Raw genomic sequence first — 15,136 nt, forward strand, 5'->3', positions numbered from 1 at the left:
TGTTTCGGTAAATATGAAAATCAAGGCATAAATAATTTCAAAATGAATTGAAATTTGCATCCAAAATTTTTTCTAAATATTGATGTCGTAAAGAAAGTGACGTCAGATTTGTCGAGAAACGCCATATTTAGCTGCGCAAAACGAAAACACAACAAAGGATTGAGACAGAAAAGACTGGATTTTGTCTGTTCTTTGTATAAATTGAGTAAATATTGGTGGATTGATTCAAAGTTTGAATAATTTGGAATGGCTTCTAGTCCATCTAGTAGCGCAGTAAAAGCTTTACAGTTGGAATTGAAGAAAATTCATGACGAACCCGTCGAAGGATTTCGAGTAAAATTGATCAATGATGACGATTTGTTTGTTTGGGAAGTGGCAATTTTTGGACCCCCAGGAACTCTATATGAAGGCGGATATTTTAAGGTTAAATTTGTTTATAAATTAATCCATTTTCTTTGTATTTACAGGCTCTCAAAGTGGCTGATGAAACGACAAAATGGCCAATAGTCAGCTGGCTTTGTTTATAGCGACACGCTTGGCTGGTTACCAAATAAATCTTTGTTTACATTTGTTTTGAGAGAGTCGGACGTTATCATTTTACCTTATAAGGATAATCTAAGATTATAACTTGTCTAAGCCATTGAATCAAAAGTCACTGGGACCTTTAATAAGCAAGATTTAATTCAATTTATGGAGCCTAGGCCCAATTGTAAAAAGTAGCCTAATTCTGTTCCTTTTGAAATTTGCTTGTCATTTAAATTGCGAAATGATTGAAAATTTTGGAAACTTGAAATAACAATGGACTTACCAGTTAATGCTTAGTTAGATTCCATTAAAAATAACAAAGAAATTCATTCATCAGGAATGCAAGATTTGTCATAAGTAATGAAAATCAATAGCTTTCTACTTATGAATAAGCCAAGCAAAGAAATTTGTGCACATTGAAGTGGGATTCAAACCAATAAAATGAGTAATACACTGATATTTATGTAGAATTAATAAAAGTTAAAACTAAAGAAGCCAGGCTCATCCTGCTGATTACAGTTTACTGTTTGTGTTATATTTTGACTAGTACATCAACATCTTTGCTGGATTATGTTAATGTTAATATTGGTATTTATGAATTCAATAAGTTAAATGTGTGTTTTTGTATTTTTTAGGCACACATGAAGTTTCCACCAGATTACCCCTACTGCCCTCCTAGTGTTCGATTTGTCTCCAAAATGTGGCATCCTAACGTTTATGATGTAAGTTTGGAATTAAGAAATTTCACTCTCTTTTGGAAACTATTCTATATATTCTCAAAACAATCTTAGCGCTGGGATATCGTAGAAATATTGTAGAAGTTGAGACCCTAGGAAATCCTAGCTCTTTGTTTCAAGAATACCCGGCCAGGGTGGCTGAGTGATTTAGATGCTTTTCATTGACCTAAGTTTCATACGTACAGTACCCTTGAATTTTTGTCAGTGATGCAGGTTGGAGAGGCACCTAGTCCTTCGTATAAGACTAGATACAGCCCTGTGTTCTACAGGTTTTATTACTACTACTGCTGTCCAGAAATGTCCATGCAAAATTTATGTCTTTGAACACTTGCAATTAGTCCAGTTAGATACAAAGAAAAGATCTAAACCTATTAATTATTTCATTTGTATATTATAGATTAGTTTACATGTGTTGGTATTCAATACAAGTCTATACACCATGCTAATAATGAACATGCTCTTTCTTTACAGAATGGTGATGTTTGTATATCGATTCTACATCCACCAGTAGATGACCCCCAGAGTGGGGAACTTCCGTCCGAGAGGTGGAACCCCACCCAAACAGTCAGGTAGGATTTAACTATCAAAATCTTTCATTCTTCATTTTTACCAGCTAGTAGAGGAAAAAAATTACATTTTCATTAAATACCATTGCTTATATTGTTTTTTATTGCTGAATTCACCAATGATATTTTGAAATATTTCTGTTAAGCAACTGAATTGCATTTTTGTTCCTCTGTTGCCACTGTTTGGTATACTTTGGAGCCTAACATTATTAGCCAACAAGGTGAAGAAAGTGAGGCTTAAATCTCATTTTCATTTTGTGTCATATTTTGGAAACATAACAGGTTTCATTATGATTACCATGTACATTGTTTCTATTTTAGAACTGTGTTATTAAGTATTATATCGTTATTAAATGAACCGAATACATACTCCCCAGCTAACGTAGATGCTAGCGTCATGTTCAGGAAGTTTAAAGAATCTAAAGGCAAGGATAAAGAATATGAAAATATTATCAGGTGAGACTTGAAGGATAGGGAATCAGGCGTTTCTAGCCAATATGAGGGTAGGGGGATCACCTGTATATAGCAAATAACTGGCGTAAGAGAGGATAGGGTTGGGGTAAGTGGATCTTGCCAATATGAAGGTAGGGGGGGATTACCTGTAAATAGCAAATAACTGGCGGAATGTTGGAAGAGAGGACAGGGTTGGGGATCTATCTAACCAATATGTAGAAGGGGGTAGGGGATTCAGAGATGTTTCTAGCCCAATGTCTATTATAGTGGAAGTGTGGGGGGAGGGGATTTTTGCCCATGTTGCCAAAGAAAATCCTGCTTGCTATTTAAAAAGTTATTCTACCTGAGAGAGAACAGGGCCAAATTTAACATCTCTTCCTCTCTTCCGAATCTCTGCCCCACCCCTCCTTCCCCACCCCATGTTTTCAAGTCCCTTAACTGTGTTTTCAGGAAACAAGTGATAGCTACTAAAGAAGATTCAGAACGTGATGGAGTTATAGTTCCTACAACGTTACAGGAATATTGTGTCAGCTCTAAACCATCGAGTCATGATAACCAGGTTGATGCTGATTTCTATGACGATGATTACGTCGATGATTTAGATGATGAAGAGGAGATGTACGAAGATGATGATGAGGATTCTGGTAATGAAGAATCGTGATGATTTCCATGACAGGAAGTGATGTCGTAGATGAATTATGCTCGCGAATAAAATGAAGAAGAAATTTGAAAGATCTTGCTAGTGATAAAGCTTATTAAATTCAGGAATTTTTTGTAAATGTCTTGAACATTTTTTTGCCGTTTTCCAAATGTTTTTGTGATCGTTTTTTGGGGCATTTTAAATGCTTTTTTCCTGCATGATTAATTGTGACATGTTTTAAAGTATGAATTTGGCTTTCACAATTATTGCTGTAATTTGCAATGTACTGGTTTGGGTTGATTTATTTTCATTATACATATCATTTTTCACCAAAAATATTTTACAGCTTCTATCAACTTCGTTTGGCTTGATTTTCTCTCCGATAGTCTAAGTCTGATCTACTGGAAGATGTATGTAAATCATTTTGATGTGATTATTGAATAATTTTGGAAACGGCTAATTTAGGCCAGACTTTACTCTTCCTGCTTATCATAATTCTAAACTGCTGTAATTTCTATAAGGTAGAAATGATCATTTAAAAGATAATTTGCTAGTTTGTTGATGGCAGAATGCAGCCAAACCAAGCCTTAAAGCTATTCAGGATTGAATTTAAATCATGTTTATTTTTTGCATTCATCACAATTTAAGTTTTGCTTGGCATTTTGACAAAGATATTCTTTAAAATGTTCCTTCAAGAATAGACATCTTTTCTGCAGTTATATTTGGAATTGATGACAATATTGTTATAAATGTGCTTACAAGCAACAACAAAGCTTAGATTTATTCTCAATTTTCATTACTTTTGCTTCCTCTCATTGCGGTCAATGAAAAATTATCGAATTATTTTGAGCTATGCTAGATTAAATATGCGAAATCAGTTTCATTTCATTTTGGAGAATCCACAAGCGAATTTTATTTATTACCATATTACAATTGAGCTTGTAAACTCATTTTTGCATATTTTGGAGAGTCTACAAGCTTTTTCAATGCCATTAAACAAAGAAAGTATGCAAAAAAAAATTTTATTAGAAAGTCTACCACTTATTAATTTGTTTTTGGCATGGAAAATAGAGTTATATAAGATCAGCCTGACCTTCCGTAGATATTATGTTTGTAAATAACGGATTTTCATTACTAATATATTATATATATATATCATTGTGTTGGGTGTGTGTCTGTAGTCGTGTGAGATATGTGTGAGGTTGTGTAATGTGTGTCATAAATATATTCACAATGTTAAGATATTACAAACTACGTCTAATACATCATTGAGTACATTTATCGTTGTCTATGCAGGGATTTGATTGGATTGTACACTAGCATGCAGGCAATCAGAATCTTCAACACAATGACAACATTGATCAACTAGCTGTACGTCTAATTGAGGTCTCTGATTCTTATTAGCTGTATTTGCCTACATACAATCCAATGAAACCGCTGCATCTTCTTTGATACAAGAAAAGTGCTGAATGATGTTAAGGTATTGGTTTGAGTTTGTAATACCTTGACATTGTGAAGATGTGTGTGTTGTAATGTATGTGGTTAAGTGTGAAATGTAAGCGTGACTGTTGTATGATTAAATGTGGATTATAATGACGAGTGTTTGAATGAAAACTTTGTCAAAAAAAAATATATATATGAAAGATTTCATTAAAATTTTCAAAAAAATATTTAATTTTAATATCTTATATGAAATAATGATTTATTTTCTAAAGAGAATGGTAAATTAATTGTATTTAGATTTCTTGAAATTAGAAATTATTGAGGCTTGTATCTGCAGTATGATGTTAAAAACATCATCTTTACGTTGAAGTTTTTTTTTTTAAATTTAAAGCCACATTACATTAGATTACCTTGTTTTTCCTAAAAGAAAATCTGTGCTATTCTGAAACTAGATTGCGATCTTGGTAATTTCAGAGTCTTACAGTTATCAATGTATCTTAGGTCATTTTGGCATTATAGATCTGAAAGCAATTAGGTTCAAGTAATAAGTAAGTAAGAAGTGATTGTATTTGAAAGAGTTTCTATAGTTATGTATATTTTAATGAGAAAAAAAACAGATGATAACTTGTGAGAAAATGAACAAAAAAAAGTTAAAAATCAGGAAAAGTTATATTTTATTGATTCTTAGTTCTCATATTTTGTTTTTATGTAATTTGTGTTTAATTTAATTTAATCATGTTAGTTAATTTCTTCTTAACAATGTTACACTTAGTGTTCAAATTTACTTTGAAACACCTGATGGTACTTGTCTTTGGAGAAGTCCAATACTATACGATTTTTACTCCCAATTTTGCCATTCATTGGATGAGATTTTTGATTAACGGAATTGTCTTGCTTTTAATTAATACACATTTGATCTTGGTACTTACTTTTAAAAATGATAAATTGGTTAAGACTCAATCTGTTGACTATATTTGGTTGGATTAATCAAGTATCTAGTTAAAAGAGTGTTTAATGTAATATTTGAGGGGGTGGGGGTTTATAAAGAATGTATAAGTGTATTATTATGGTTGAGAATATAGTATGTCTACCGTATTAAGTGAAATATATCTCCAATGTAAATAGTAAATACTGTCAATAAATTATTAAGTTTATTAATTTACTTCGTTATTATTCTGACAGCTGCTGATTGGATAATATGGAACAATACTCTATAAAACTTATAAGTCCTGTGCCTGTGTTTTCGTAACCTTTACTCGCTAAGTGATTATCGCTGGTATTATTCTATCCAAGTTTTTGAGCTGGGGTCTGAAGGACAAGGAACAGCATCAGCTCATGTGTACCAATAATCCAAAACAAAATCCATTACACATCAAAGATATTTATTTTTACATACAATATAATAAATGGAAGCACAATATGATTTTATTTACAAGTGTGGCTGATATAGTTTTAATTACTATTTATTCTACTCAACATAGACTGGTTATTTACAATGAAAAAACTGGTGAAAATTCTCTATAACTTTACAATAAACTTCAGAATGAACCTAATTTAACTTCAGAATGAACCTAATTTAACTTCAGAATGAACCTAATTTAACTTCAGAATGAACCTAATTTAACTTCAGAATGAACCTAATTTAACTTCAGAATGAACCTTATTTAACTTCAGAATGAACCTTATTTAACTTCAGAATGAACCTAATTTAACTTCAGAATGAACCTTATTAACTTCAGAATGAACCGTATTTAACTTCAGAATGAACCTAATTTAACTTCAGAATGAACCTAATTTAACTTCAGAATGAACCGTATTTAACTTCAGAATGAACCGTATTTAACTTCAGAATGAACCGTATTTAACTTCAGAATGAACCTTATTTAACTTCAGAATGAACCGTATTTAACTTCAGAATGAACTAATTTAACTTCAGAATGAACCGTATTTAACTTCAGAATGAACCGTATTTAACTTCAGAATGAACCTTATTTAACTTCAGAATGAACCTTATTTAACTTCAGAATGAAAGAAAAACTAGGTACAGTAGAGCAAAAACATTTGTGCACTTGATCAATGAAACTACACATAAGCAATCACCTATATATTTAGGCAGTTAAAATAGTAAGAGAAACTATACAGACTAAACTGTTGAATGTTGATTATTATTTTAATTTACTTAAATAAATTGAACTGTTTATATATATCATTCGGAACCAACTGAGTACAATATTCCAGTCCGATTAAAACAAGAAACTATATTATGATACAAGGGAACAATAGGAACATTATGATTTTCAAGTCACTAACTAACATGCATTGAAATTAAAATCATGATTAGGAAATGATAACTATGATTTGCAAGAAAAATGTTGAACTTCTATTAGAGTGCTCACAATTTGAAGTTCACATTTTTGTTGCTCGTGAAAGGTATTGAAAGACTAGCAGAGCCACAAAAGTACAACTGAATGAAAATGAAAGCGAAAGCTTTGATCATTTCAATATCAAATTGTTAAAATCCTGGTATTCCACATTATTTGATGGCATGTAATTCTAAAGAGATTTCTAACTAGTAACTTCAAGTCCAGCGTGTGCTAGTTTTCAAAATATAAAGTTTTGTTGCTTATGGCAGTCCTGACAGCACTATCTCTCATTTCTTTAAGCAAATTTCAAACTTTCATAAAATAAATGTGCTCAGGCTTTGATCATGGCGATTCCTGTGAGAATTCCAAAGAAGCCTTTTGAGCAAAACTAAAACTTGTCAATGTCTTGCCATTTGACTGAGCATTTTAGCATGTTTAGGCTTTGATCATGGCGTCTTGTAGATTCCTGCGAGCAATCTTAACGTTCATCTCCTGTCTTCTAATATCTTCGTCACTAACCAACATCTGTTGAATCAGGGGCTGGTTTGAGTCGATATTAACCCCCGGGTTCTTTAATATTGACCCCTTACTAGCCAGTTGACCAGTTACAGGCAGAGTTCCAATATGCAGAGCAGCTGATATACTCTGCAAGATATTCTCTGTACTTAGATTAGGTCCAACACCTACAAAAAAAACACAAATATTTTGATTAGAATTGGTTAAATCATTTATTGATTTCATTTATTTATTTTCATTCATTTCTGCTCGGATTTATAAGATTTTAAGTTGCCAATTATGTAAGTATACACCTATGATTGTAAACTTGGCCAAAAACAGAAGTCATCAAATCATACTATTTTAGAGTTGATGAAAGAAAGAGAGAATACCAACCCTGCATGTTTCTAGGTAGATCCATGGACTGTATGACTTCATCTGAATTATCACAGGGCTTTAAACCTTGTAGTCTCTTCTCCCAAAATAACTACAACAAAAAATCCATCATTACAAATTACAATATAATTATTGATATATAAGGACCTTTGCAATTAGTGACGTCATCAGCATAGTTTAAATGGAATTGCAGGATCCACAGATGTCTGATTGAAAATTGAAATGAGGCAAATCTATGCTATTAGTGTCCTCTATACACATTAAAATTTTAGAAAACTTCTTTATAATCCCTTTAAATTCATAAAGGTATAGTTGAGCAATGTTATTTTTGTACATCTGGGGAAGGTTGAAAACCAGAGCAGAGCATACTATACTTTTTGGGGTAGAATAGAAAATCAGAAATCTGCACTATAATTTACAAAAATAAATTTAAGAAATGAGAACATCTAACAAAACAAGTGAAGTGCCTACCTGTCTAGGTTGAGCAGGCTGATCTCCACCCTGTTTTATATCTGATCGTGTTTTACTCTCTGGCCTGTTTCGTATTAATGTTACTGGTTGTTTAAATATTGAAGCTGTTTGTCGTATAGGTAGTACTAGGCTGGTATCATGCCTCAGCCCTAAAATAGTAATAGTAGTTTAATATGGTATTAGTGATGAAATATCAATTAATCTTGCATATAAACAACTGGTTAAATCAAGTCCAATAGCACCAACTTCCTAGGGGCCCACCCACACCTCAAGAAAAAATGCAGAGGAGAGCATAATGTAAAGAACACATTGCTGTGTGAGGGGCCCCACTTTAGTCCACAGGCCCCCACTTTTCTAGTCGAGCCACTGGTATTTAGCTGACTATGGCTGTATAAATAATATTTCAAGCACCAATAGTACTAAAATCATACCAAGTTTCAATTTGAAATAGAGACGCAATCATACCAGTTTACCAGTACTCCATCCTTTTGACTAAAGCTTACAACAACAAGTAGATATTCAAGGGCTAAACCTCCCAATTCCCTGAGCCTAATTCTAAGTAGAATATAAACATTTTCCTGTTTTCTTTTTGGCCTTTCTTCGGCTCAATTTTCTGTGCCTAAATAACCAACTGATAAGCAGTAAACAATGAGGTAAATGCCGTAACTCACTATTGCCAAGAAAGCATTGATAGATTATTAGTAGCGTTGTTGTTAAAGAAAAACAGGGCTGATGTTTTAACTCTTTTGTCAGAAATTCTGATGATCCAGTCAGAGATGACTGGTAAAAACAAACAAACACTCAAAAGATGTTGTCAGACATGACTGGTTAGATCTATGATAAATAAATCAACAGCCCTGAGAGGAAGTATTAATATAAATGGAAATGAAATGAAAGTCACAGAATACCACACAATAAAAAGATTTTAAACCAAAAAGATTCTAATAATGAGCTACAAGAAACTAAAAACTGAAATCTAAAAGAATAATGACACTAGAATATAATAGAATTCTAGCACTAATGAAAACAGATAACACAACTTTCATTTTGCCAGAGGAATGGGATTGTGTGACTTCTTACTAATGTTTTAAAAAAAAAAAGAAAAATATTGAGGCATAAACACCAAAAACGAACACTTTTTGAGGCCCTCTTTAAAGAATTAAACTTATCTACTTATTTTCTGAAATCATAAACAGACATTTCGTGATTTGATCAACTTTTTCAAACACCAAATTCAAGCAAGCATGGCTACAAAAAATCTTATGAGTCACAAGTTTAAATGGATGTTGCAAAATATGAGTTATAGCTCACAAATCAAAAAATATATTTTTTCATTTATCAATTTTGACCTCAAAGTTTCTGTTTTCAGTGTTTATCAAAAACTACCCAACTTAACAAAAAAAAAAACTTTTCCTTCTCAACCAACCTCTGGCAAAGTCAAAAGATGATCCTTTGTGTCCCTTACTTTTACGACAGGCATTAAAATTGACACGCCCTGTTCTGAAATCAAATGCACTGAGTTCCATGGCATCACCCAGAGCTCTGGCTAGTTGTGGCTTACTGCGGATTTTTTTACCATCAGGGCTGTAACAAAGAAACAACAAATACATTTACATATGAATCATTTACAGGAATGAACCTGATTTCAATGCAGTTTGGAAAGTCCTTCACTACCCAGAGGGCCCTGACAGTGACAGTGACGCACCAAAGGAGCAGAGCTTTTTCTTTCGACTAAAACTTTCAACTCTATTCATGAAAATAGAGTGAGGCAAGTTCTTTTTCGCAGAATGGAACTGGAAACAAAATGTATTAATGAACAATTATTAAGATAATTTAAAGGTATCATTTCTAATAGCCTATTGGATTACATCAGTGCTAAAACACTCTTACACTACATTTGAAGACAGACAAGGCAAGGGCGGTAACTCAGCATTTCTGGACAGTTATCCGACAAAAACATCCCAAAATAGTGTTTTACCTGTAATAATATACATCTGTTTTGCCTGCAGAGAGACCCGACTTCCGCACAACTTCTTCACGTCGCCAACCATCGGGAAGTCCATTATCTCGGCGTTTTTGATCCATTTTCACCGATTTGGCTTTTCTTGCAAGAAAAACCGGAAGTCTTTTTGTTTACGAAGATGGCGTTTCTGGCGTTTTGGCAATGTTCGACTCAATTACTCCAATGGTTGAATTCTTCTTTAATATAAGTGTATAGAGTTTTGAAAAACGAAACTGAAATCTAAAAGATTATGATGTCACTACAATTTTTCTCTTTTTGAACAAAAAGTATTGAAAAATGAAATTTCGGAGCAATATGATTGTGTTCGTTTTATGATTGATGCGGCTTCCGTCCTTAATCTGCAGCGCCGTCTGGAACTGTAATGGCGGATTTTTCAATTTATTTTATAAAAATTTAACTATTTTCTCATAAACTCCTCATTTACTCTCGTAAGTCCGGATTGAGATTATGGATATTGCAGCAACGATTATCCCGTCCACATAAGAAGTGTTCTGATGATAAATTTTAATTCTTATAGGGATGTCTAATTATCCGCATTTGAAAGATAAAAAAATAACTCTTACAATAACAAAGATTCAATAACATAGATTAGGATAACTCGTCTTGTCAAGATTTTAAGCCCCCCTTGCTATTTCTTTCAGTTCAGGTCACCATCTACTGTCTTGAACATAATTAATGACTAGAATAATGGTATAACTATCTTATTTTTAATTTTTCATAACTGTAGAAACAAAACTCAAACCAAACTGGAAACAACATTTGAGAAAAACATTTGAATAATGCTAATTTATATGAGATTAAAATGTTTGATGGTGTAACAGCATGGTTTTCTTCTAGCGTTGATGACAACACTGTTACAGATTGGAGTAAGTAAATCTATCACTCATTGTAAGCTTTATATGTTAATGGCCCAAGCTTTAAGCTTATATAATGGAAATTATGAAGTTTAAGTTTGAAATGAATTAGATTGGTTCATATAATATAGATGATAAGCTTATATATATTTTTTTATTAAATGAATTCTTCAGTTCTGATTTTTAAATCAGAGTCAAATTATACCCATTTGAACAGTTTAGACTTTTTTCTTTATTTTAGAATCTGAGAAAGGTGAAGTGAAAGATCTTGATGAAGCTCAGTTTATTTTTAGTAACGAAAGCGAAGCCCGTGATACAAAATCGTAAGTTTTTATTCAAATTAACTTCACAAAATATACTCTCTCACTAGTTACAACTACATGCCAGTGCCTGTGCTTTCGAAACATTATACTTAACCGCAATGTTAAACCTAAAATGACTAACTACTATGTTGATTCATCTATTCCAGATTGTATAAAAGTAACGCGTATCTAAATGAACATCTGGCCATATTTCACAGTCAGTATATAGTAGATTGTCTACAGAACGGAGATACTAGAAATATCGTACTGGGCAGATATTTTCTTCCACCTTTACCTCTTCAACATTGTAAGTGACTTGGACATTCTTTAAATAACTAGTCCATTTAGGCAATGAAACTTTGTATGTGTAAAATAGTAAGTTGTCAATATTAAAATCAAAATGTATTTGGAAATGAAATGAATGGAGTTTTACATCTGACTTTTCTGCACCATTTTTGTTAATGAAACAGGCAACGCTATGCTGGGTGCAATGAGGGAAATTTGGAAAATGTATTTGGAGTAAATGTTTTGAATGGATCTCAGATGAACACAGCTAGATGTAGTTTTGTAAATAGAAGAAAACCTTCCATTATAATTTCTTTAGCCATCTGAGAAAGTAATGTACAATACAAAGACTCTTGATTTTCTATTTATTTTGTAATATATTTTAGTTATGAAGAAACAGATGAAATTTGATTGGAAAGATAAGAAAGATAAGAAAGAAATCAACAACAAGGTTTGTTTTGATTCTATTAAATGTTTGGTAGGGCTATATCGCAACTTGTCAAATCAAATTTCTTAGTGGTATCAAGTGTTTTTGAAGGGTGTGCGTATTTTCACAAAATTAACTCCCAATTTGTCTTATAATTTGACCGATCCTTTTAATATTACAGTCAAATATGGCAAAGAAAAATACAGAGAAAGCAAGTGGAACTAACTCTTCACCTTCTAAACACTATCAGACAACAAATAAAACACAGACACCTGTTTCAACAAGAACGAGGTCTACAGTACCTTCACTACATAAACAAACAGGTATTTATCAATTACTAGAGACATCACTTTTCATAGGTTTCTATTTATAGATCTAAGGATGATGAATGAAACTTATTAACTATGTGGACTCTCTGAAGAGATTGCTGAATCCCTTACCATCCTATTGGCTTATGTGGAATTTTTCATGTCTAAGTAATGGCTGTTGTCTGTTTCGTCAGAACTTTTCAGCCTGGCTTTTAGTGGTGACTATTTTTCATTTTACCTTGCCGTGGAGGTTTCCAAAGACAATTTTCAGAAAAGTAGGACTCAAAACTCCGTTCATTTCATTTTCAAAGATAGTTTTGATATAGTGACATGCCTGTTTTCTGTCGTCCATTTTATGAAGTTTTTCTTTCATATTTTGTTTTATATCTTATAGAATACAGTAATATAAGACATATTGATGATTTACCCAAGGTGAAAGGAAAGTTGATAGATTTTGTACCTGGTCAAAATGGGTGTGAAGTTTTTATGAAAAATTCATGACAACTTGTTTACAACTCTACAGCAGGGGTTATCAATCTGGGGGTAATATGGACATTATTGGAGGTAAAGTTTGAGAGAATTTTAAATGTTGACAAGTTGATAATATGGACAATATTTTGATTAAAGAGACGTCTGATTTCTTATTTCGTTATTTGACAATTGTAAATATATATGTTAAATCTTAAGATATGTAAAAATCTTCAACAACAAAAATTGTTTGAAAAATATATTTGTAGATTATTTTACAATTGTAAATCACAAGTTGTTGAAAATGTAGATTGTTAAAAAAATGTAAATAATTGTTATTGTTACTTGTTTTACAATAAATTAATAAACCAACCATAAGTTGGAATTTTTCACCTCTGAAGTATAGTCAGCACAAAACACTTCTGGATGGAGTTTAAGTCACAATATTTGGAATAATGAGAAATGATGACTTATTCAAGGTCCCCATATTTTCACACGACCAAGATTAGAACCAATAACCACCATGTTCAACATAACCAAGCAAATGACATTCAACACTCTAAGCGACTATGCCACAGCCCATAATTAGACCTAGAACTTAAACAGTGATAAATACAAATCCAGCTTTTTATAAATTTATTCAAGATTATAAATATTAAGTATAATTCATACAAAATTTAATAAAATCAGCACTTTTAATAGATAAAGCTATAAATTATAACATTGCATATTGTGCTGTTGGCTGGCTTGATTGTCAATCAATTTTATTAAAATACAGGGCTCCATTACACAAAACATCTTACTATGAATTCAGTTGAAAGTATGGTCTTCTCAACAACAAATTCTTATTGTAAGAAAGGAGCTCTTATCTAGATATTTTGTGTTCAGTTCTTTTGGGTAATTTACCAGCATTTTTTATTTGATCAAGTTAAACACATAATATCAAGAGTTCTAGATTTAGGTGTCCGTCAATTGAACAAACATAGACTTATAAGCTGTGATAAACATAAACATATTGATTTAATCATTCTTTCATTAACAAATTAATTATCTTCTTTCCATTGATCTTTTTTTGATTGACTGGTAATAAATAGATAAAGCAATTAAACAAAATAAATTACTTTCTAGTAGAATTATTAAACTTTGGAATGATCCAGTATAAAAGTGGAATGATGTAAAATCTTGTCATATCCTGTATGATAAAAGGAATGTGTCCACCATGGGAATGATTTTGAATTCGAGATAAACATATTTTGAATTAATCAAACTTGTTCGAAACAGGCCCATAACTAGAGCCCAGGGTCTCAGGAAGGGTAACATTTTTTGAAGGGGGGCTCAACTATAGTGACTCAACAAGTCATTAAGACATCTCAATTTTTCAGGGGGGCCAAAAGCCCCCCACCGCCCCCCCCCTGGCCCCCTCTAGTTATGAGCTTGGTTCAAAAGCAATACACTTAATTTCATTGAGAAGTTTTGTTAATTTTAACAGTTTTTTGGTTTGATATAATGCTAAATATACAAAATAATACAATGTAAAAATTAAAAACAGGAATGTGTTAAAAGATTTAAAATATTTCTAATTCTTACTAAATATAAAATTATAACTTTTAACATAACAATATCTGAATATAAGAAAAAATATATAATCTGTTAAAATAGGGATTAGAAATACTAAACAGATTGTAAACAGGTTACTTTTTTAAGGTGTATTGGGGACACTATATCAGTCTTCCAACTACACACAAAAAATTAAGAAAACTTCTTTACAATCCCTTCAGATTTAAAATATTATAAATAATAAAATATAAATTAACTAACATATAAAATTTTGGCCATATTTCACAGTAACTTCAAAATAATTTCAGATATCAGGAAAGAATATTCTGTCCATAGCGTATGCTTGCATCGCATTTTCAACATTTCACTCACTGTGAACCAAGGTTCTAAACATCACATACAAATCTTACAATTATTTCATGTAAGACATCAAAATGTTGATCCAGATGAGAAAACAGGATGCTAAACTGTGACATGGTAAACCTGTCTCCTTTCAGAGAGTCCACATAGCTATGATTTATTTATCTAAAATGAAGTTTGGGTGAAACAGGTGCTAGATTATTCTGCGTGAACTCACTATAGTTCAAACCATGCCCCAATATCAGTAAATAGAATTCTGTATCAGAGATGTACATGAAATATCATCAGACCCAATGAACAGACGATGGCCATTACTTAAAAATAATTCTTGTAGGCTATGCATTACAAATATTCAGATTAAAAGTTGGGAATTAAAACGTGAGGTAGTCAAAGCAAAGGCAGGGTGCTTAAAATAATTTCAAAAACATTTCCGGAGGGATAGAATAAATTTGATTGGCTAAAA

At 32.1% G+C, this 15,136-nt stretch overlaps 3 protein-coding genes across 3 annotated transcripts; 2 read left to right on the plus strand and 1 right to left on the minus strand.

The window, feature by feature from the left end:
* Positions 1-114: 114 nt before the first annotated feature.
* Positions 115-5,520, plus strand: LOTGIDRAFT_230812 (hypothetical protein). Its single transcript, XM_009050415.1, has 5 exons — positions 115-423; positions 1,161-1,247; positions 1,734-1,831; positions 2,150-2,284; positions 2,732-5,520. Exons 1-5 carry the CDS (start codon positions 247-249, stop codon positions 2,940-2,942), a joined length of 708 nt encoding a protein of 235 aa, XP_009048663.1. The 5' UTR covers positions 115-246; the 3' UTR covers positions 2,943-5,520.
* A 1,642-nt stretch (positions 5,521-7,162) lies between these two features.
* Positions 7,163-10,174, minus strand: LOTGIDRAFT_112523 (hypothetical protein; the record flags this gene model as incomplete). The annotated part of the gene is made up of 5 exons (XM_009050416.1): positions 7,163-7,410; positions 7,619-7,709; positions 8,090-8,231; positions 9,512-9,673; positions 10,068-10,174. The coding sequence occupies 5 exons, from the start codon at positions 10,172-10,174 to the stop codon at positions 7,163-7,165; spliced, it is 750 nt and encodes a 249-aa protein (XP_009048664.1).
* Positions 10,175-10,472: 298 nt separating this feature from the next.
* LOTGIDRAFT_149761 (hypothetical protein) lies at positions 10,473-12,842 on the plus strand. Its single transcript, XM_009050417.1, has 7 exons — positions 10,473-10,540; positions 10,840-10,978; positions 11,208-11,289; positions 11,436-11,575; positions 11,940-12,004; positions 12,162-12,303; positions 12,683-12,842. Exons 2-7 carry the CDS (start codon positions 10,915-10,917, stop codon positions 12,787-12,789), a joined length of 600 nt encoding a protein of 199 aa, XP_009048665.1. The 5' UTR covers positions 10,473-10,540; positions 10,840-10,914; the 3' UTR covers positions 12,790-12,842.
* Positions 12,843-15,136: the final 2,294 nt, after the last annotated feature.

This window comes from Lottia gigantea, assembly GCF_000327385.1.
Source record: "Lottia gigantea unplaced genomic scaffold LOTGIsca_15, whole genome shotgun sequence".
NCBI lineage: Eukaryota > Metazoa > Mollusca > Gastropoda > Lottiidae > Lottia > Lottia gigantea.

What these genes read in the sequence shown, in the direction of transcription:
- LOTGIDRAFT_230812 (XM_009050415.1), top strand. Translation starts at nt 247, where the DNA reads ATGGCTTCTAGTCCATCTAGTAGCGCAGTAAAAGCTTTACAGTTGGAA. An exon ending in AACCCCACCCAAACAGTCAG is followed by an intron (nt 1,832 to 2,149) that starts GTAGGATTTAAC and finishes TTTCTATTTTAG; the next exon opens with AACTGTGTTATTAAGTATTA. An exon ending in GAATATGAAAATATTATCAG is followed by an intron (nt 2,285 to 2,731) that starts GTGAGACTTGAA and finishes CTGTGTTTTCAG; the next exon opens with GAAACAAGTGATAGCTACTA.
- LOTGIDRAFT_149761 (XM_009050417.1), top strand. Translation starts at nt 10,915, where the DNA reads ATGTTTGATGGTGTAACAGCATGGTTTTCTTCTAGCGTTGATGACAAC. An exon ending in CAACACTGTTACAGATTGGA is followed by an intron (nt 10,979 to 11,207) that starts GTAAGTAAATCT and finishes TCTTTATTTTAG; the next exon opens with AATCTGAGAAAGGTGAAGTG. An exon ending in AGAAAGAAATCAACAACAAG is followed by an intron (nt 12,005 to 12,161) that starts GTTTGTTTTGAT and finishes TTAATATTACAG; the next exon opens with TCAAATATGGCAAAGAAAAA.